Below are 22256 nucleotides of genomic sequence, written 5' to 3' on the forward strand. Positions count from 1 at the left end.
CTACTCTTACCAATCAATCTAAATTAAAACGTTTAAAATCTTATTTCTAAGAAATATCTATGAAATGCTCCTTCATTTGTTGGTTTACCCTATATCAGTGGTGTCCAACTGGCGGCCCGGGGGCCGCATCCGGCCCGCGAGCCCATTTTTTGTGGCCCGCGAACTAAAATACATTAGTTGTCATTTTTTTGCGGACAATTTTCGTAAAAAATCTATGTGGGTTTAAAACACTTTTCTCGTAAATAAAAACCTAATTTCTTCGTTTCTGTGAAATTTATCATACCAAAGGTGCAAAAAAAAAAATTAATTCTCAGGTTTTGCATCCAAGAAAATATTTATTCAATACAAAAATAATCGCGTATGTTGCTCTTTTTTATTTAATTTTTTTGTATTTTGTGAATATAATTTAGCATGTGTGTATCAGAAATTTTCTCGAAGAAATTCTCTGATTTAACTTTTTTAAACCACTCATTTTGGACGAAACTATTTACACACACATTTGTAAATTTTAAATTTAAAATGTCAATATCTATTCTCTGGTGGTTGCAGCAGACAAATATCAATTTTTTCATCGAAAATTTTGTGTGCTACTATGTAAGTTTTAATACCAACCTTTTTAAAGTTTTATATCTTAACTATTAGATATCTGTTTCACATTAATTGCTTAATGCATGGGTGCACGTTAAAGTTATTGTAGCCCGAATTTTTTAATATGCAATTAAATATTTTTAAAAATCTACTTCCTATTTTAATTTGTAATTCAATACTTTTGTTTTGTAAAACTTGATAAAAATCTGACAGTAATATTTAATGTTCCTTCAAACATGAAAGAATTGTGACAAAGTGAACATAAAATTGTGACAAAGTTGTGGCCCGCCATTTAATTTATGTTTTTAATTGTGGCCCCCGGCCTCATGTAAGTTGGAAACCCCTGCCCTATATCATCCTAATCTTAAAAGAAATTTCCGGAAGTGTATCGCAGAACTATTTTACCAACTATTTAATAAAATTTTAACATTTTAAAATTCTTATTCTTTTCCATTTTACGTTTATTATTTCTTCATTAATATACTAATAATTTTTTTAGAACTTTAATTTAGATTTTCTTTAATTTAGGTTTCCTTTTCAAATTATAGTCAAGTTTTTTTTAAAGAATTATTGTCTGCTAGCTAAGAATAAAACCTTGTTAAGAAATTAAAAACATTCAGCTGTTTAAAATTATTTAATGCAAAACAGCTGATTATTTACTTAGCATACTATTTTTTTGAAAAAAGAATATAAATTATTGATTGTCTTCTTTTTTTTGTTTCTTGTGACTTCAACTTAGATTATCTAAAATAGTGTTGATGTTTTATAAGTCACTACAAAGTGGATAAAGATGTGTTCCGAACAAAAAAAGCTGTGGAATACGTAACCAATTTTTTTAGGGTCTTAAAATATCTCGGTATCTTAAATGTCGTCCTACTATCTTAGTTGTGAAATTAAATTTTTAATTATCTGACCACGTGTGATTCGCTAATTATTTCATTTTATCTTTTACTCTTTATGATACCAAGTAGATTTTTTTTCTGATAATATACTAAACTATTTTGTTTAATTTTTTACTTTAGCATGATTTCCAAGATATTATTGTAGTATAATTTGTTATCAGGAAAATGCTTTATTTTGTTAATCAGGAAATACTAAAAATTGAAATTTGTAAGGATTCCGAAGCTGTGCACACAATACACAATTTCCGACCTTATTTTAATAAAAAAAAAATTTAAAAAAAAACGTGGCAAGTAGGCTAACATACTTTTTACAGAAACTGTGAAAACTAATTTTTCCTATATTTCGTCAAAAGAGGATAAGAATGATATTGCTCCAAGGGACCTACTCAATAATTTCGCTATTTCCAGAATGAAATCTGTTTGATCGAAACATATTATTCCTTGAAAATTACACGAGGGAAAAATTAACTTTTATTATTTATCTAAGCTTATTCCATTTAGTTAATGATAGCGGTATTAAGGTTAAGGATATGCGTCGGAAGCTCCGTTTATTATTATACTATAAATGCATTAAATCATGTAGCTTGAATAATTTATTTTAAGTAAATTATTTAATAATTTTAAGCAAATAAGGGTGTAAAAATAAACTCGATCGAAATACTCCGAAAGTATACCCTGAAATATATGTAAAATAAACTTTGGAATCGATATATAAAAAATACCTTTTCAAACAACCTCGAGTAGGACGGAAACGCTAACTTGTTTAAAAAAGTTGTCCTTGTTACTATTTAATTTCGATTCCTGGTACTAGGGGACATTCCATTTTCACATTCGACTTTTGAAATTTCAATTGTAAACGGAATTTTTTTATGACCTTAAACTAAAATGTTAAGGCTTGCAGCAAAAAAAAAAAAAATTTTTTTTTTACTGCATTAATTTTTTTACAAAGTAGTGAATTATTATTTTTTCAATCTAAGAACCTGTGCCTATAACATATGTAAAACTTATTTTAATATCGAGTGAAATAATTTAATATGTTGTGTAACTAAATGGATAATCCCAAGAAACTGAATCGAAAATATAAAAACTTCATTGATTTTAAAAAATAATAGATGATAATAAAAATATACATGTTTTGAGAGTCCAATAATAAAAGTCACAAGTTATCCATGCCTGACAAGTCTTGAGAATGGGCGATTATATTTGAAAACTCGAAACATGTCGACTTTTACTTCCCTCTTCATATGTTTTGAAGCCAGTTGAGTTTTTATCGTCAATTATACTGTTTTACGTTTGGGTCTTGTCTTGATCATTATTTTGATAAGGATTTCACACTAGTTAAAGTAAACATATGCATTTTAATATTTTATCAGGATTCATATGGTCTTTAAAAATGTAAGAACATCAATATTGTAAAAGTTATATTTAACTTAAAAATTAACATTTTGACACCAGATATTTTGAGTTAATGAAATTAAATATTTTATCTCTTAAGTTTTTGTGCCCCCATTTCAGTATCTTAAGGATCTTACGAGCTCTGTTTAAAAAGAGATCATCAGATATATATAAGAAAGCAAAAATAACCATAGTAGCAGTATTTGGTGGTAAATGTAGCTTATCGTAATTGAAGAATATGCTGTGCGACATTTTATGGTGAATTTGCGAACGTATAAGTTTCAGAATGTATCGAAACATGAGGATGCTATTTGCTAATCATCTTTATCCAAAGGAAACGATGTAACCTAAATATCTAGTAGAATGAAGCGATTTTTTAAGCAATGAATCCTACAATTTGCAACATATTATTTCAATATCTTATTCTTAAACATAACATATTTCAATCTTTCTAAAATGCCACTAAACATTCAGCAATTCCTTGAGTTATAGAAAAAAGAAATATCGTAAATTATAGAAAGCCTTGTGAATGTGCATTAGAATTATTATACAATCTACATTTTATTTTTCAAGCACTTTTTTTTTCTTCAAATTTTCTTGCCTAGAAGACTCGATTAAAACTGTAAAAATGATTATCCCTAAAATTTTGTATATAGCTATAATAAGTTATGCTCATTTTATTTTAGTATAAAATCCTCGAATAAATATAGTAAAAACAGTGTAATCTAAACAATATCAGATAAAAAGGTCATGTATTTAAATTCTAAAAACTATCATAAATAATTTATAAATCAATTCAAATTTACTTTTCAAAGGAGATTAAAATAATATTTTTTTTGCTTTTTGGACAGAAATCCCCTAAAAAAATTGTTTATGGCCTGAAAACTTCGAGATATTTTCTATTAACAATAAATTAAGCCCCTCCGAGCAATCACTGAACATTATTTCAATTTTTTTACTATCAGAGTTTGGTTGCGTAGCAACCTAGTAAAATTAAGCACTCCTCTTTTGAATTAGTCAATGGGTTATCTTAAAATATTTATTTGCGCAGGCGACTTTTTTTGGCGGTTTTCTGGACTATCGCCAAATATATAAACCTTTATTGCGGCCCAATTTACCACCCAATTTTTTTAAAATTTTGTCTACCCCCACTAATTCAAGGGTCTAGATTCCAAATATGTAAAAAAAAATATATGTTTATTCAGAGAAAGTACGTTTTTGTGTCTGATTTCGTAACTTAATTAATAGTTAGCACTAATTAATTAACATATTTGAGGTCACCCCCAGGAACCATTAAGATTGACACTTAGTTCGTGAAAATCCGATCATTAGAACGAAAGTTATTCAGGGTGATTCGTTTTTTTTTTTGCGGACTGTACAAGAAACTCAAATTTGTTAATGATAGTTTTATTCAATCCTTTTAATGTATAAGTTGTTCAGTTGTAAATTAAATATAATTGCTGAAAACATTACATTCAGCAATCCAGTTCTATTCTATAATCTCTTCCCCACACTTTCTGTTAGCAACAAAAACACATATAAAATTTTTATTTTGCCATAAGTAATTTTTAAATATATATGATCTATCTCTCACACTGTTAGGAATATTTTCTTAAATTATCTTTTCAGAGGGCGAAATTAATATTGTGCATTGAAAAAACCATGAAGCTAACCATGAACACTTAAAAAAAAGTCCCTTATGGTTGTAGTTGACAAAAGAAAACTGACACAAGAAAAAATTACATTCGGTTACATTAGACATTTTGTTTAAAATTTTTTTTAATTTAAGGACCAATTAGATGCAACCCATTAAGTCAAAATTTAATCCAATTAAACATTTATTCAAATGTAGCTAGATAATTTTTAAAATATTAATTTATATTGAAGAATTAATTTCAAGTTGGTTGAATTGTTAAAAAATATATATATTATTGGTTATACATCTATTAGTATATTATTATATATTATCAATCAACAATACCTTCTCAAGATGTTAATCTTATGATAACTTAGGAATATTCAGGAAAATGATTAAATATTTCGTTATAATATGCAGCTTTTTTTTTTTTAAACCACTTGTTCAAAAAGTTTTGTTTTATTATCACTATTATTTATGTAAGTTTAATTATTGTAGGCTTAGAAATTTTTTAACGCTCATATAAGAATATGAAATAAAATTACTAAAAGTATGAAATGTGAAAAGTTCCTTTCTGCAAAATTCAAACTAATCCTTGTATATTAATTGATTTTAAAATAAATATTTAATTAGGTCTTTAATATTTAATAAATTAAATAATATTTTATTAAATCATAATATTTAGTAAATTAAATAATATTTGTTTAAATCATATTTAATAAATTTAAAATTTGAATAAATCATAATATTTAATAAATCAAATAATATTTGATTAAATCGTAATATTTAATAAATTAAATAATATTTGATTAAATCATAATATTTAATAAATTAAATAATATTTGATTAAATTACAATATTAAATTAAATCAGGTTCAATTTTAAAATGTGATATTTTTTCTGTGGTTTTTTCTGTTCTTTTACTTTCCTTTGTTTTGTTTTAACAGATGAAAAACCCCAAAAAATTTGAAAATATTTTTCATCTGCCTCAGTAAGATTCTTTGCTCCATCAATGTTGTATTTTCCAATACTGTGTAAGCTGGTAGCAAAGAATTTAATTCTTGTATTGAAATTTATGAGTTTAAAGCTTAGATTTCTTTGAGAACTCCCACATCAAATCTCTTTTGTATTTAATAATATGTAATAAAAATGATCATAATAATTACTTCACCTCCTTTCAAATTAAGTAAATTAAATCTAATGAGTTTGATCAACCAATCCTCTTGTTATAAATGTTTTTCTATTACTATAAAAATTTTAAGTTGAAAATATAATAAACTTGGCTACAAAAATAAACCCTGTTAAGAAGAAAACACTAATTGCCTGAATAATTAATTTGGCTAGAAGAATATTCTCATCAAAATTTTTTTAAAAATCATCTCCCTAAACATTAAAAAGTGCCCACTTAAATTAATCCTTAAACCTAATTTACAGTATTAAAACTAAAAAATTGAATAATATTTTCAAAAAATTTCCTTCTCTCCCAAAAACTTTAAAAGGCAACTTTCTTCCTTGATATCCCCCTATGGGCACCTCTGCATCATAAGATTCCGTGGATCGAGGTAAAATAAATTTATCTTATTACTTTCCCTGTTTCAGCAAAATTGTTTTTTTTCTTGCAATTGATGGTTTATTTTGTTGTTCTTTAAATATTATAATTGTTGAAGAATAGAGGTTAACATTTGTTCTGACTGAATGGATTGTGTAACTCCATGGTTAGAGTTAGTTCTCTGTGGTTATTAGCGATGGTTAATTGAGTTTTTACTTAAAAAAAAAAAAAAAAGAAGATTTATGTAGAATTATCTTTCTTTTTCAATTTTATATTCTTGCATGATTCTTGATATATTATTTTTCATTAGACAATTTAAATTATAAATATTTGTTTAATGTACTTGCTTTATATTTCAATTTATTTTTACAAAAAAATGATTTTATAGGAATATATGCATTCAATCGGCGTGACTCATCGAGATCTAAAACCTGAGAACATTTTATTGGATGAAAATGGTAATTAAATCCCATTCATATGGATTATCTGTTAATTATCTAGAATTGAATTGCTTGCTTTTTGTAATTTCTTACTATAGAGATTTTTATTATTTTAGATAATGTTAAAATATCAGATTTTGGACTTGCTACAGTTTTTCGACACAAAGGTAAAGAAAGAATCCTGAATAACAGATGTGGAACTTTACCTTATATTGCCCCAGAAGTGTTTTCAAGGAAATACAAGGCGGAGCCTGCTGATATCTGGAGCTGTGGTATTCTTCTGGTAGTGATGTTGTCAGGAGGTAATTATTGATTTCCCCTCCAATGCATTGGTTTATTTATATTCTCAAAAAGTTTTCAACTATAGTTTTTGATAAAAAGTATTTTAGAAATTTTATTAAAATAATCATTAAATGAGTTATATTATTTTAGAGATATTGCTTGATGTTAATCGTATAATTTTGTTTGATTCTCTTATGTAATTAAATTGTTTTGTCATTGCTTGTGAAAAAGGAAAAGTTATTTCCTTATTTATTAAATTTAAGATTGGCAAGTTTCTTCCTTACAACCATGGAAGCAACTGCCCCAGAAAAAATAAGTTTCTTTCAAACTAAGTGGAAAAAAATTAGAGCTATTTTTCAAAAAGAGATATCAAATAAACTGTTTTTTAAACAGTTTTTAATTGTATTTTTTATTTAAATAATAGTATTAATTTTCATTTTATTCAATGTATCATTTTTAAATAAGTGAAATCAAAAAAGCAACGATTTGAAAAAAAAAATTAACAAATATCCCAAGAAATTAATATAACTGTAATTTTATAACAATTTCTATGAGTAAATAAGTAGGTTTTTCTGTAACTAAGTTTTATAATTACATAAAGAACTATTAAAATAACATCCAGTTTAATTGATATAACTGAACAAATAACATGTAAAACATTGTATACAATATTAAAAAAGCATATTTTGAATTTACAATTATAAATAGCATGCTAATTTTTTTAAAATCAAACACTGATAAGAATGAATACTCAATTTGACTTTTAAATAATATGACTCATAGATTTTTGAAATTCTCTATGGAATTTTTTAAAAATTTCTTAAAGTAGATGTGAAACACTTTTTACATTCTGGTTTTATATTAAATTTAATTTGCTTAAATTTGAGCAATTCTTATAATACATTTAAACATGTATATTGGTCTTCAGTTTCTTCCAATTTATTCAGTTTCTTTCATTTTGTCCGGTTTCTTCCAATGTCGTAGAAGAAATAGGATTGGTTTGGACAAAATGCCAGCCGTGGTTAAATTTATTAATTTATTCATATAAATAGTTTTTCAATAAAAACTGGAATGTTAGAAAGTGAATTTCAGACATCGTGTCCGAACCTTAGATTTTTTAAAAAAGAGGAAAGAAAAAGAGTATATATTGTAATATGCATTGTTATGTGTATTTCAGAACTTCCATGGGATGAAGCCACTAACAGTTGCCGAGAATTCATATCATGGATAAGATCAAATTTTTCTATCTCCCCTTGGACAAAAATTGATAATCTTCCACTTGGTAATATTTAGCATTAATAATTGAAATATAGTATTTTAAATATTACAAGGTTATTTTTTTTTAATTCTGTAATATTTGTATATTTTCATTTGTTGATATTCTTTCATTTAGTTCAAAATATTGAAATGTTGTGTGGTTATAAGAAAGATATTTATATAATTGATAGATTTAGATATTTATAAAATTGTTATTTTTTTTCTTGCATGTGGAATTGAAGATAGTATTAGAGGATAGTATGAAGATAGTATAATCTTTGGTGCTGAACGTTTGCTTAGTGTAATTTATCCTTATTTTGATGTTTGTCAGTTTTTCAAAACTAATAACTGAAGATCAGACTAATTTTTATGTATGAATGATTCAAATTTTGAATTAAGTGGAACATTAATATTATTATTATTATTTTATATCTGTTTAGTGAGGACTGATTTGGTGTTCTTACTCAATCAAAAATTGTTTTCTTAGTGAATAATTTTTTAAAATTTTTATATTTAGCATAAACTTTAATAGGTTACCACATTGCCGCAACCATGCTGTTGGGCTTGAAGTTGTAGAGCCGTAGTCTTTATGATCCCTGGCCCACAAGAGGCTGTTGTGGGAATGCTTTACTTTTTAGCATATTCTTTATATTTAAAGCATATTCTTTATCTTCATCCAACATATCTTTGTGCACCCACAATATAACAATCTCACTTTTTAACTCCATTTTGGGATATATGTGTATACAAAGAACTTATCTAAGGAATGTTATATTTACCAAACCAGCATATCCTTTTAGATTTTTTCTCCCTATGAAATATTATATTAAACAGTGCTTTTATGTATAAATTAATGTAGAAAAAAAGTTGCATTGTTACCAACTTTTTTGTTAGTTACAAAATTTTCGTTAAAATAAGGAATTGCATTGTTAAAATTGGTCAAATATTTAACTGAGTGAATATTAACTGTATTTTTCTGCACTCACACTATAGCAAATTCACTTTTTAACTTCCATTTTCACACAGACCACAAAGGACGTTATATCTTGTGTCAACTGTCTTTATTGTATACTATTTTTTAAACATTTATTTGATTTTCATAAATTATATCAATTTATTCACTATTTTGAAAACCTAATTTAATAACTGAAAGGTAATAAAATCTATTTGAAGTTTTTATTGAGGAAATTACAGAAATTAAACAAATTGAATTACAGGAAAGTTAAATGGATATTTGAAAAAAAAAAAAAAATTAAGTTAATAGAAAATTAAATGAATGATTTGTTTTTACGTGTTTTGATGTAATATTTTTTTTGAAGTAAATACTAATTAGATCCTTTCTTAGCATATATTTTAATGTAGGTTATTAATTAATTAAATAAAAGTTGATAAATAAATTATAAATTATTTTAGAAAATTTCTAATTCAAATGTAATGAAATTTGAATGGGAAGTTTCCTTCTCAAGCTTTTTGATAAATTTATTGGATCATTTATTTAAATCTTGTGTAAAGGCTAACCAAACTTTGTACCAAATACGCTCAAAATTGTATATGGCAGTTTTCGTTTGATTCTTTTACTCTTTTAAAATTTAAATGCCCTTTAGCAAATAATTTTAGAAAGCTTCATAATGTAAGTTTGTCATAATGCAAAATGAGTAATTTATCAAGCTATTGATTTCAGATTTTTAATTTTTTTTTTAAAATTGCACTGGAGGCAAATTTTTAATTAATAAACTTATAAATAAACTTTTCTTTTTTTTTTACTATTTCAAATTTATTTTTCCCCCCACACTTTGAATGTGACTTTTAATTAATATATGTTAGAAAGTTTTTATTATTTAAATTTGCGATTTTTAATCTTATTTTTAATTTAATCTTAAATTGTAGTTCATATGCTCATGTTGTAAAATGTATGAATAATTATATAGATATGAATATTCTGTATTATTATTTAGTATTTAATTGCTGAAGCATTTAAACATTTTATACATAAGAAATTATTATTGTACTTATCTCTGATGTATTTTTAAGAGCTATTTTATTTTAGCAATTTGTATTATATTTATTTGTATTTGGTATTTGAGTAATCTGTATAAAGCAATCATTGTTTCATTTATTTATTTTTTATGAAGAAAAATTTTTTTGTTTTAAATTGCACGTGCTTTCATAAAAGAATTAAGTCATAGAATGCTATTACTTAAATATATTTTAGCCTAAATGTTTCCAAGGGACAAGATAAATGTTAAATTGAATAATAATTTTTTAATGGAAAAGTAATTAATTTGTAAGTATTAGTTAATTTGAAGCCTTTTACTTTTGTCTGTGTTTAAAACATTTCTAAAATTATGAAACTATTTGCTGTAACTTGAAAGAAAACTAAACATATTTTCTTACTTTTTAGCTCTCTTAAAAAAGATTCTCCTCTATTCTCCTTCAAAAAGATATGGTATTAAAGACATACAAAATAATTTATGGTGCAAAAAGACTTTAGTACATGAAGGTAAGTTATTTTTATTCTATTTTGAACCTTTATAATATAATGTTAATGTTCTTTTCTCATTATCTGTAAATAAAGTTGCTTATTGCTCACCGATTTATTATTTTATTTCTGAAATTTGGCAAGATAATTTTTGTCTTGGCTTTCATATTCTCATGAATTTCTGCTGCACCAGCAGAGGGTCCTGTAATCATTCACAATAATTATATATTTATCACTTGTGAGGCAAGCAATGGATTGGAGTTAGAAGGCTTATTGAGAAGTTTTTCAAATATCTCACCATCATATTTATTTGTTTTAATTGCTTATATTTATTAAATTTGATTGTTATTAAATATGGCCTTTCTGTTCATTGCATAATTTTACACTTAGCCATTCTGCAATACATATGTTGTAATGTAAAAATTTTTCTGTAGATTTGAGATATTAAAACTGGTATTAGGTATACTATTTCTTTCTTTTCTCAATAGAGAATTTTGGAAGATGATGAAATAATTCTGAATTTTATTTTTAAAGAATTATTAATTAGGAAACACGTTAAAATAATTCTTTGCCTTTTAAATTTTTATAGCTATCAGATATAAAAAATAAGTTATATTTTTCTCTATTATTATTATATGGATATTAATTATAACTTAGTTAAAATATGTTAAATGCCATATTGGCCCAAAAACACATAATTGCAATTGAATAAGCATTAGTATTGATTTTGGACTACTCTTGAGATAAGACGTGGGACTTACTTATTTGCTAACATACTTAATTAGTTATTTATAGATTTTTTCTGTGAGATAAGTGTTGTGTCTCAGGCTGTCATGTATATTTTTAATGTAATAAGAAATATAATATAGTCATATGTTAAGTGTGAGCCCAAGAAGGCTATAAATAAAGTAAGTCCTTAACTCCTGTGTTCCTTTCTATAAATCAAATTCCCAGTGTGCTTTCTAACTGTGTTACTCTTGGTCTGTGTTATGTACTAATAAATGTCCTTCTCTGATGCACTAATCTCTAAATTCACGAATATAATTCACTATATACATTCACAAATATTAGTACATTTGAAAAAGTCATAATATTTCATTTAACCAGAAATTCTTGTTACCCAAATAAAAAAAATATCCACTGGTAATTCTAATTACCAATACTTTATTTCTCTATAAATTATTTTTTACCATACTTATAAATTTTAGATATATATTTTAGGGAAATGTCCAAAAAATTTAGCAAGAGCCATACTGGCCTTGTATGTATGCAGTAATTAAAAAAAATCATAACTATTAAAGGAAAAAAAAAAAGGATAGGGACATTAACTACTGCAGAGTAGCAGTTCTCTCAACGAATTTTCTTCCTATAAAAGGACCAATTTTCAAATTTATTTTTTAATTTGCTCTTTTCTTTATATTTGAAATTTATTTTTAATTTTATTATTTTATTTTTGTACTTTTCACGACAAAAAGTCCTTCTTGTTAGCAAATGTCTTTAAATTTATATATTTTTTATTGGTTTTTCAAATATATGAATATGTATTAAGGCTTTCAGCATTTCGCTGATTTAATTCTCATGAAGTTTATATATAAATTTCTTTAGCTCTGGTAATTTTTAATGTTTGTTTTTTAGATTCTGCGCGATGGTGTGGTGATAGTTCGACTCGTAAACGGTTGTGTTCTGATTTAGAGCAATCACCAGCACTTAAGTAAGTTTCTTTTGTTTTTCAGCATTGCTTAATTTTTATAAAAAATCTGTTAGTTTGGTCTTAAATGTTTTTATAATTTCGATATAATTCTGTTTTTTTTTTTATCAAATTAATTTATTATGCTTAATATAGTTTTTATTTTTTACTATTTGAGAAAGCTGTTTGTTGTTTTCTTTGGATATAAATTTAATTAAAAACATTTTTTTATTACTTTTTTTTTCTTTTTAAAAGAATTTAAACTGTTTTATTATGCATATTTTATGGGGATATTTTATTCAGTGACAATATTTGTTGTCAAAGATTAGATATTTAAAAATAAAAATTTAAACCTTTTATGAAGCATTAAATTCGTACATCTTTCAGATTAAGCTGTAATTTTAGAAATGTGAAAATAAAATATTTTTTATGCAAACTATGCATTTGTCATTATTTCAATTTATCTAAACTACAGAAGTGTTCGAATTTAATCTTTAATTTTTTTAAAATATCAATAATTTTCTAATTTATTAAGCATTTTTTAACACATGTTAATAATTTTTGTATCAATTATTTACAAAGCAGTATATTTTTAAATGAACAAACAAATAAAAGAAAGAAATATTGATTTGGTAGTTGCTACCTATCCAAAGCACAACTTTATTAATTAAGTTTGAACAGATTCATAGTAATTAATCAACATGTAATTTACTTTCAATTTAAATGAAAATAGAAAAAGGACATTATTTTAAGAATACAGTATCTTAATCCAATTTCAAGAAAGGTTATGTATGTTTTTAATTTTTTTTGTTGCTAATTTGCTTTTTAAATTTCATTTTGCACTACTTTTAGCCCTTGTCTTTACCTATGAATTTTTTTTTTACAGAGAGGAAAGCGTTACCAAACTGTCATTTTCACAACCTGCTCCTGTGAATAGGGAACATGAGAAAACTAGCTGTTTGCCTGGGGATATTAACTTCTCTACTGTTGGTGTCAGTTTCTCGCAACCTGTTGACCCAGATAATATGATACTATCCACACAGTTTACTGCATCTCAGTCTCCTTCAAGGGTACTTATACAGTTTTCTCTGGTACATCTAATTATGCTCAATATATTAATGCATATGTATTTAACATTATTTTTCTGCCTTATAGACTCCTTTGCCTATTGGTACTCGCCTAACAAGATTTTGTATTGGCATGGATATTGAGCTAGTGTATGCTGAACTTACTAAGGCCTTAGAAAAACTTGGCTATGGTTGGAAATATAGTGCTCCTGGACAGGTGATTTTTTTTCTTCTGGTCTTTGTTTTAAATTTTGTTTCATTTCTTTGTGCTTATAATTTTTGATTTAAAGTATAAAGAATTTTTATTTACATATTTTTTATACTTTATATAGCTGGAAAGTATAATTTTTTTAAGAACTGTTTTATATTTTACATGCTGTTATATTTTTCTTTATTTGTATTTAAGTATGTTTCTTTTTTTATATTGTAGTTTGTTAAGCTAAGCAAAATTATTTTATAATATTTGTTTCATTTTATTGACAGATTATTTATAAAGGAAGAAATGTAATTGTTTTTATTTAATTTTATTTTCTATGTTTAATTTTATATTTGTTATTATCGTTACAAGATAGTCATTTAAAAGATATATCCCTAAAAAATGTTGCTTATTTGAATAAACATAGATTCTGTGACCACTTAGTACTGTTGTAATCTTTTCTCTCCTTTATCGTTTTATTTTGCATTTCTTTCATTTTACTATTGAGTGTCACATTTTTAAATTTTTCTTTCAAAGCAAAATGTAAAATCAGACAAAAAGGACCAATCCATATTGACATTAGAGGTAGAAATTTTTTTTCAAATCAAATATCTTCTGCGAGAAGTACTGTCTGGAAAGTTCGTAAAAACACCAGAAGTGCCACTTAATAGGTTAAAAAGGTCATATTTTTGGATTAGGAAATACATTTATGTTAAAAACTGACTTCTCGAAAGGCAAGTTGAATACTCTTAAATGAACAGCAATGTCTTCCCAGTGATAAAATAGAACACAAATTCAGTACCATAAGTCTTGGCTCATTTGGCCAACAATACTATTCAATCAATGCAGAATTCACGTTTAGGTTGTCACGTCTCGAGATTCTGAAATATCCCTACCAAACCAACTGCATATATGTAGAATGCCTTAAGTCTTATAAGTAGCAGTATTCTTGCAAATTTGTCACAAATTGGGATTTTGACTGTAAATTTGTAAGAGAATTTCTTAATTTTGTAGAATTTCAAATTTGTAGAATTTCTCAAGAACGTTAAGTTGGTCTCATGATATTGCATACACATAGCCTTTTTAAGTTTCAAAATATAACATAAGTTCTAACGTAACATATATAAGCTCTAACATAAGTTTTAGAATTCAAAATGTTTAAAAATGTTGTTTGGTATTTTGATACTTATCTTAGTGCTACGAAATAATGAAAAATTAAATAGTTTTTTTCCATCTGTTTTTTGTTAAGTTCAAGAAATGATATTGCTTATTTATTTTGTTATTAAATATGCGTGAGAGGTACTTTTAATAGACATTTATTTAAGTATATCTTAGGTATTGCCTTTTGTTTTGATAATTCTTTGAGTAATGCCATTGGGTTGGGATATCAGTGTTTATGTAATAATTTCTCATATTTTCATTATAAGAATTGACTAGTATTAGAATTTCCTCCCACTTTCACCTGATTTGAAAGAACAATGAAGGAAAGGCTTGAAAAGTAATGAGAACAAAGTAAAATTTAAAATAAAAGAAAAAATTATTTTATAACGCAAACATTATTCTTGAAATGAGTAAATTTTTAAACTATATTTTCAAATGACAGCAAGCAAATACAAAAAATTATTTGAAGGATTTCCTTTTTTAACAAGCTTCTGGAAATCTACCATTTTTTGGCAGATTATATTTTAGATGATACTAATTTATGACATTTTGTTGATTAAATTACTTTGTTACATGTTAAAAATTTTACTAGATGTTTACAGAGTGCATAGCATTTTTAAAAAGTGCTTGAAGGTGCTTATTTTTGATTTACGTTTTTTAAAAACCCTTAAAGGTGGTTTTTTTATACGAGTTTATAAAAAGTGCTTATCTTTTAAAAAGATATTCTTTTAAAAGATAAGCACTATCTTTTAAAAAGATCTATCTATTAAAAAGATATTCTATAAAAATTAAAAAGATATTATCTATTAAAAAGATATTATCTATCTTTTAAAAAGATATTCTTTTTCATTCTAATTGTCGTTCTAAATTACAAAAAATATGTGCTTTTCGCAATTTTCTCTGCAATATTTATCAGAAACTAGTTATTTTATCACAATTATGTAGAGTTTTTGAAAATGTTTTTAAATTTTGTTGATATTATGTTTATAAATTTGGAACTTTAAACAATAGAAAAAAATAATTTTTATTACTGTTCAGATCCTAATTCTGATTTTTTTTTGGAAAGTGATTAAAAATATTATTTAAGTGCTTAAAAAATACTTAAAAGGTGCTTATTTTTTGTTGAAAAATTTGACTATGCACCATGTGTTTAGAAACTAAAATAATGTTTCCATAGGTTTTATTTTGTTATACCTTTAAATAGAAAAATTACATGTCTATAATTAAACCGTTATTTAGATAGGTTGGAAAATAAAGTTATTTGTTGCTAGTTTCTTGTTTCCCCATTCCCTATTTGTTTTTCAACTTCTTGCTCATATTTTTGTAGGTCACTGTCACTACACAGGATAGGAGAAAGACACTATTAATTTTCAAGGCAAACCTGATTAGTATGTCAGACAACATCCTTGTAGACTTTAGGAGATCAAGGGTATGCATTTTCTTTTTCTTTTCTTTTTCTTTTTTTTATATTTTTTTAGTTTTGTCAAATTAAATTAAGTTTTTATATTTGGACAGTGTTCAAAATAAAAAATGAAACAGCTGTGTAACTTATAATCTTATTTCAGGATTATCAGATATTAAGATGCAATCTCATGGATGGAAGGGCTAACTTTCAACTTCCTAATTAATTTTTGCTGACAATATTTTAAGTTGCAAAACTGAAACAGAAAATATTTTTTATGAATAGGCATATCTTATATATTTCTAATTATTTATTAAAAATCTGCGAGATTTTTCATTTTCCTATTTTCAGATATAGATAAAAAAAACCAAAAAACTTTTAACTGCATGACAGATTTTTCATTACTTTAAACGATGTAATTTAAATGACAAGTTCCAAAATTTAAACACAATTAGTTAAAAAGTTCTTGAGAAATAACAGTTTAAAAATGAAATGTTTTTTTATATTTTATTACTGAAAAACTATAAGATTTAGTTCAAATTTTCGACTTTTGTATTTCAAATAATGTAATGTTTCAATTCATTCATAAAATCACGATTTTCAATTCATATTAAATTAAAAAATAAAAGATAAAATAATCTTAAACAGTTATATTATTATCTTTAAGAAAAAAGATTTATAATTGTGTACAAAAAGTGAAATTAGCATTAAGGGTATCTAATTTCTGTCACTCTCTTAAAAAAACTATTAAGACATTGTTTTATAGCTTGCAAATTTTGAGGGCCAAGAAATAGAATTGTACAAGAAAAAAAGTACGTTTTTTCAGAGAAAGTACTGTGTCTGATTTTGTAACTAAAATATCACAAATAAATAAGCTTGTTCTAAGTTATACCCTTGAAATATTAAGATTGCATCTTAGTTTGTAAAAATTCTATTACTAGATTAAAAGTTGTTGATGTGTTCCATTTTTTTTGTATGTTGTACATGTGCTTTTGAAGCGCAAGACAAATGCAGTTAAACTAAAAGCAGTTAAAATTATATAATTACTTTTATTATTAAGCATTAAATACTTATTTATCAGATTATATTGCTGTATGATTTTAAGTTATAAAGCAATTTTTTTTTTGTTCAAATGTTTTGAACTATGACATTTAACCAAATATTTTTGGCTAGATTAAATTCAAACTTTTTCCAAATTTCACTAAAATTAAAGAAAAAAAATGCTACAAATGTCTATTGTGTTTTTATTTTTTATAGGTAATTAGAAGTATTTTTCTGTAAGCATAATTAAAGGGAAGAAGGAAGTTAATAAGTACATTTTCTTTAAAATTTATGAAAAAACTTATCAAACTTTTGACCATACATCATATTTTTTGATTGAAATTTGTTTATTATAAATTTTAATGAGCCAGTTTTTGGAGTACTCTCTTTTAATAATCTTTTTTATAAGGTTTTTTTTTACCAACACTTGCTCCATGACTTGAGATTAGTGTGGACAAGTCATTAAATTTTGTTTATTTATAAAAGCAATTAAAGGGAACTTGAAATTAAAATGTGAAATTAAGTGGAAAGTGAAATTAAAATAGAACCATAGTGCGTTAAATAAATAATTTTAACGATGTTTATTTTGATTAATGTTAATGCTAAATTAACATGATGCACGTTAATGCATATAAAAGCGAAACACAATTTTTGAATCTGTCCTAAGTTAGAGAAATCATGAGTGATTTTTCATGCTTTTCATTTTAGTTCCTTGCTCACCCTAACCCCTATCCATCTTTCATGTTCTCCATTTTTGATAAAAACAATCTATTTACTAGTTCAGATTTTTATTATGAGATCTCTTCTAGGTTGTGAGTAAATTGAAAATAAAAGCTATTATCATAAAACGGTTGGTTAGATCAAAGGTTGTAGTATATTCAATGTAAAATTGAGAGAATTGAAATATCATAAGCTTGTTAAAATGCTTAATGGCATTTTTTGAATTATGCTTCTCAAATGCCATATTAATTAATATTCTATTAACTTCAAAATGTTCATGCTAGAAAAGAACTTGGGTGCGAGTAATTGATTTTTTACTAAACAGTTGCTTGATAGTTTTTCAGTTTCCATTTATGTTTTGGCATGATTAACTCAAAATGAGAAAAACAACAACATTGTTTTTTAAATTTATAAAAATTGTGTAAACAATTCAAAATAAAGTGTGGTTTAATTGAATTTCTACCTTACAAAACTGCATTATTATACTAATTTTTACTATTTTTTAATGAAATATATTCAGTGCACTTGAACTGTTTATTATATGCTGATACTTTTTGCATTTATATCTGATACTATTTATTATAGGGAGATGGTATTGAATTTAAACGTCACTTTTTGAAGATAAAGGAATCTTTGTCACATATTATACAGAAGCAATTGTTTTCAACTGGAGTTTGTTAACATCATTTAAAAATTTAAATATTAGTTTTATATTTTATACTCATTGTAATTAATCTAGTTGTGTTTTATAGTCAAAATGATGTATAGTTTTCACTGTATTATATTTCATCATTTTAAAAAATGTCTAAAATATTTTTGTGCAAATTTTTATGTGAATAAAATATTTTCTTTGAAATGTTTAATTCTTTAATGATGTTTGTTATTTTAATAATAATTTATCATTATTTTTAATAATGATATTTTAGGTCACCTTGAGCCAGAAGCAGAATTCATATTAATTAGCCACCTCATTGGAAGACGAACACTCTATCCTCTGGTGTAACACTTTAAAAAAAATAATGATTGTTTATTTATTTTTCCTGCATAGTATTCTCTAATGTTCTGGTTACAGTTGTGAGCTTCGAAGCAGTTAGAACGACATGCCGTCTGTTAAAATAAGAAAGCTTATTTTAAACTTAAAGAGGATTGGGTCGAAATCGCATTTTATATCACTGTATTTAAAAAATGTAGGTAAATACATTTTATGGAAATGTTTAATGGTTGCTCCCAAAACAACTGACCCCCTGAAAGATCAATTGAAGGAAAAGCTATATAAATGCTGTGGTTGCTGTGTTCTGCCTGGGAAATCTGATCTTTCCTTTTTCTGAAGTTATGAAATTTTTCAATAGATGGCTCTGCTGAAATGAGAAGCTTTGAATTAATGTTTTCTGTTGCCTGCATAAAAATCTAATTGAGATATTTGTGTAGACGTCTGTTACTTTTGTCTTCAAACTGCACAGCATGGTTACTTTAAATGGTGGCTATTTTGAAAGTGTTAAAAAATAACTGAATTATATCGAAAACAAAGTATACATTATCATCTGCAGAACAATTTACAGTTTTTCTAGGTCAGCAGGGCTATCAGTCGATGAACTGTGTAAATAGTTTTAAAATTTTGGAAGGATGAATTAACTGTTTTCTAATACTTCTTTATGACATCGTGTTAATGTCATCAAAATGCTTTGATCTTAAAAATATGACATAATTGAAGTGCTTAATGTTAAAAGGGGGTATGGAGTATTTTTCCGAAACTATGATCTTTGTTGGTTTTGGAATATCAAATCACCGATTATCAAAGATTCAGTAATTTTCTAGACTGCCTGAAGAAGAGAATCCAACAATTTCGAAGCAATTAAAAAAATCTTTACGAAATCAACACAGTTTTCTTGAAATTTTTTTCTCGAAAGTACAGATTTGTAACATACACCCTTTTAACATTGACCGCTTCAATCATTTAAAAGGTTTGCAAATAATATGAGGTTCTACATAAAAAAGAAAATAATCTGAGAATAAATGAAAAATCTTACAGAAAATTAAAAATTGATAAAGACGAAATTGACATTGTGGAAGAATTTGCCTATCTCCACTCTATCCTCGACCGCAGTGGAAGTGTGGAGGCAAATATTAAGAACAGTTATCCGTGCAAGAACAGTTTTAGAAACCTTGATAAAATTTTAAAAGTCGACAAGAAATAAATACAGAACATAAATAAATGCCTAAAAAACAATAGTCAGAGCAATTTTATTACATGGTTCTGAAACATGGTGCCTTATAAAATCAGGCATCCAAGCATTTTGTGGTATTTCAAAGTAGCTGTCTTAGAAAGATCTTCAAAATATTGAAGCCTCCTAAAATAAGAAATAAAACAATAGTGGAAAAAGCAAAACTCGCTAAAATAAGGGAACAGAACAACTAAAGAAAGTGGAAAAGGACGGTACATGTACAATAAATGCCAAGAGAAAAGTTAATGTTTGTTTCTCTCACCTGGGCCCCTACCGTCTGGAGGAAAAGGGGAAGGCCAAGAATCACTGGGCAGAGATAAATGCAGGCGGATTTCAAGAGAGAAAAATTTAAAGGATTAGTGGAAGTCAATTCCTAGACAAGAAACGGGGGGGGGGGGGGGGCATGGAAAAATAGGCTAGATGTCTGATGCGCGGACAACGTGAATAGCCTAAGTAAGTATGTGTAGGGCACATTGTCTGGACAGAGGACTGTACTTATCAAGTCAACCATGCTGTTAGATTTTTTTGTAAAATGAAACTTTAAATCATTTCAAGTTTAGGGATGAAAAAATTAAAAAGTTCTAAGCAATCTTTGTATCAAAAAATAAACAGAAATATTTTAAAACATGATATTGTTTTAATATTTTTTTATTTATTTTCTTTTATTGATTTTTTATTTATTCATTTCCTATCTTTTTCTTCTAAATTTTTTCATTTGTTACGCTTACAAAGCTTCTTAACTATAGATGCATTATTTAAAAAAAAGAAAAAAAAAAAAAAAAAAAAAAAAAAGAAACATTATTATCGATACTAAAATTGAATATTTGTTTCAGATAATTAATTACCATACCTAGTCTTGTCTTAATGCATTTTTTTTCTCCTTTAAGCTTTTTCAAAGTACCTTTCAATTTTTAATGAATAGAAAATGATTTATTAAAAGTCCTTTGTAAGAAATTTCAAAGCTTTAGCTAGGTACTAATTATTTTCAGTGTGTTTAAATGATAAAAATGTTTTTCTAGTAATCTGTATAATGGTATCTCCCAAAGTTTCTAAACATTCTATATTGTTTAGTTTTTCCGTCGAGTAGTAAAAAAATAATAATATGAAAAGAATTATTTTTTAAGGGTCATTGGCCTTACAGTAAGTCATTAACCTCACAATTTTTTTAAAGTTTTTACACACACATTTAGAAATATGTATTTAATAGAAAAATAAGTTCCACGTTTTGCTTAGCAAAATAGGTTTTATTTTTGAAAAATTTCAAAATTAATTACATAGTTCACCAATGGAAGTCCATTGCAGCTTAAAAGAAAATTACAGCTCTGTTTTATGCCGCATTTCATCAGTGGCCCCCATCCCCCCAAGCTCTTGGGTGCATTCTTGGGTAAATTCTAAATTCCCCCCCAAACTATTCGTTTTATTTAGTGTAAAAATTCCCCCCGCCCCAAGCATTAAGTGGGCGCATCGTGCGCCCACCTTCCCCCCTGATGGGGGCCCCTGCATTTCATGCTATTTCAACTAATATATTTACGCAGGCAAATATTACTTTTGTCTCTGACTGCACAGCGCTATTGTTGCAGAGTGTGGTTGATTTGAAAACATTATTTTAGAGTTTATTACTGTCATCAGTGCCATTTGTTGATGAACTTGGTAATACATTTTTAAACCCGAAACGATCTAGTTTCCTAAGCAGAACGCAGCAAACCATACATTTATTTTACGTTATACTATTGATTTTCCAACTCATCAGTTATTTATGGTGACACTCGGTAACTAACGATTAAATAAAAAAATTTGTAACAAGTTAGGGACAAACGGGACCACTTAGCGCACAATTTAAGCTACAGATTTTAATCCCTAACTGGAAGATATTAGCCCCTTTGTGAGTAACACTTGAGAGCTAAATAAAAAGATCATGAAAAATCATATTAATTTCTACGGATAGAAAATAACTAGTAATAGAAAATAACGTTTGCATTTTTAAAAATGGATGCTACAAATTCAAGATATTTTAAAAAAAAATTATTTACTAGGAAATTATTGGACGATTAAAATTATTTATTAGGAAAACAAAAGCAATATCATTACTCGGTTACCGCTAGGACTCGAGCACGAATAACCTGCTGGACAAGTGAATGTGGTACATACATAGCTTTTCAAATATTTTTTTTTCCGGTTATGGAATCCTAAATGACCAAGTTTCTATAAGCGGAAACTTGATTTTATAACGAA

General features: G+C 26.0%; 1 protein-coding gene across 4 annotated transcripts in view; it reads left to right on the forward strand.

The window, feature by feature from the left end:
- The window catches only part of LOC107445423 (serine/threonine-protein kinase Chk1), a 50104-nt gene extending 31446 nt beyond the window's left edge, over positions 1-18658 (forward strand). For all 4 annotated transcript variants that reach the window (XM_087150382.1, XM_071181341.2, XM_087150383.1 and 1 more), the window contains 9 exons: positions 6459-6528; positions 6627-6812; positions 7970-8074; positions 10451-10549; positions 12164-12239; positions 13102-13285; positions 13371-13499; positions 15967-16068; positions 18388-18658. In XM_087150382.1, coding sequence (XP_087006508.1) covers positions 6459-6528; positions 6627-6812; positions 7970-8074; positions 10451-10549; positions 12164-12239; positions 13102-13285; positions 13371-13499; positions 15967-16068; positions 18388-18483 — 1047 coding nt within the window. In that variant the 3' untranslated portion in view covers positions 18484-18658. The remainder of the gene's footprint in view (positions 1-6458; positions 6529-6626; positions 6813-7969; positions 8075-10450; positions 10550-12163; positions 12240-13101; positions 13286-13370; positions 13500-15966; positions 16069-18387) is intronic.
- Positions 18659-22256: the final 3598 nt, after the last annotated feature.

This window comes from Parasteatoda tepidariorum, chromosome 8 (assembly GCF_982258835.1).
Source record: "Parasteatoda tepidariorum strain Cologne lab strain chromosome 8, Ptep-v5.0, whole genome shotgun sequence".
Classification (NCBI taxonomy): domain Eukaryota; kingdom Metazoa; phylum Arthropoda; class Arachnida; order Araneae; family Theridiidae; genus Parasteatoda; species Parasteatoda tepidariorum.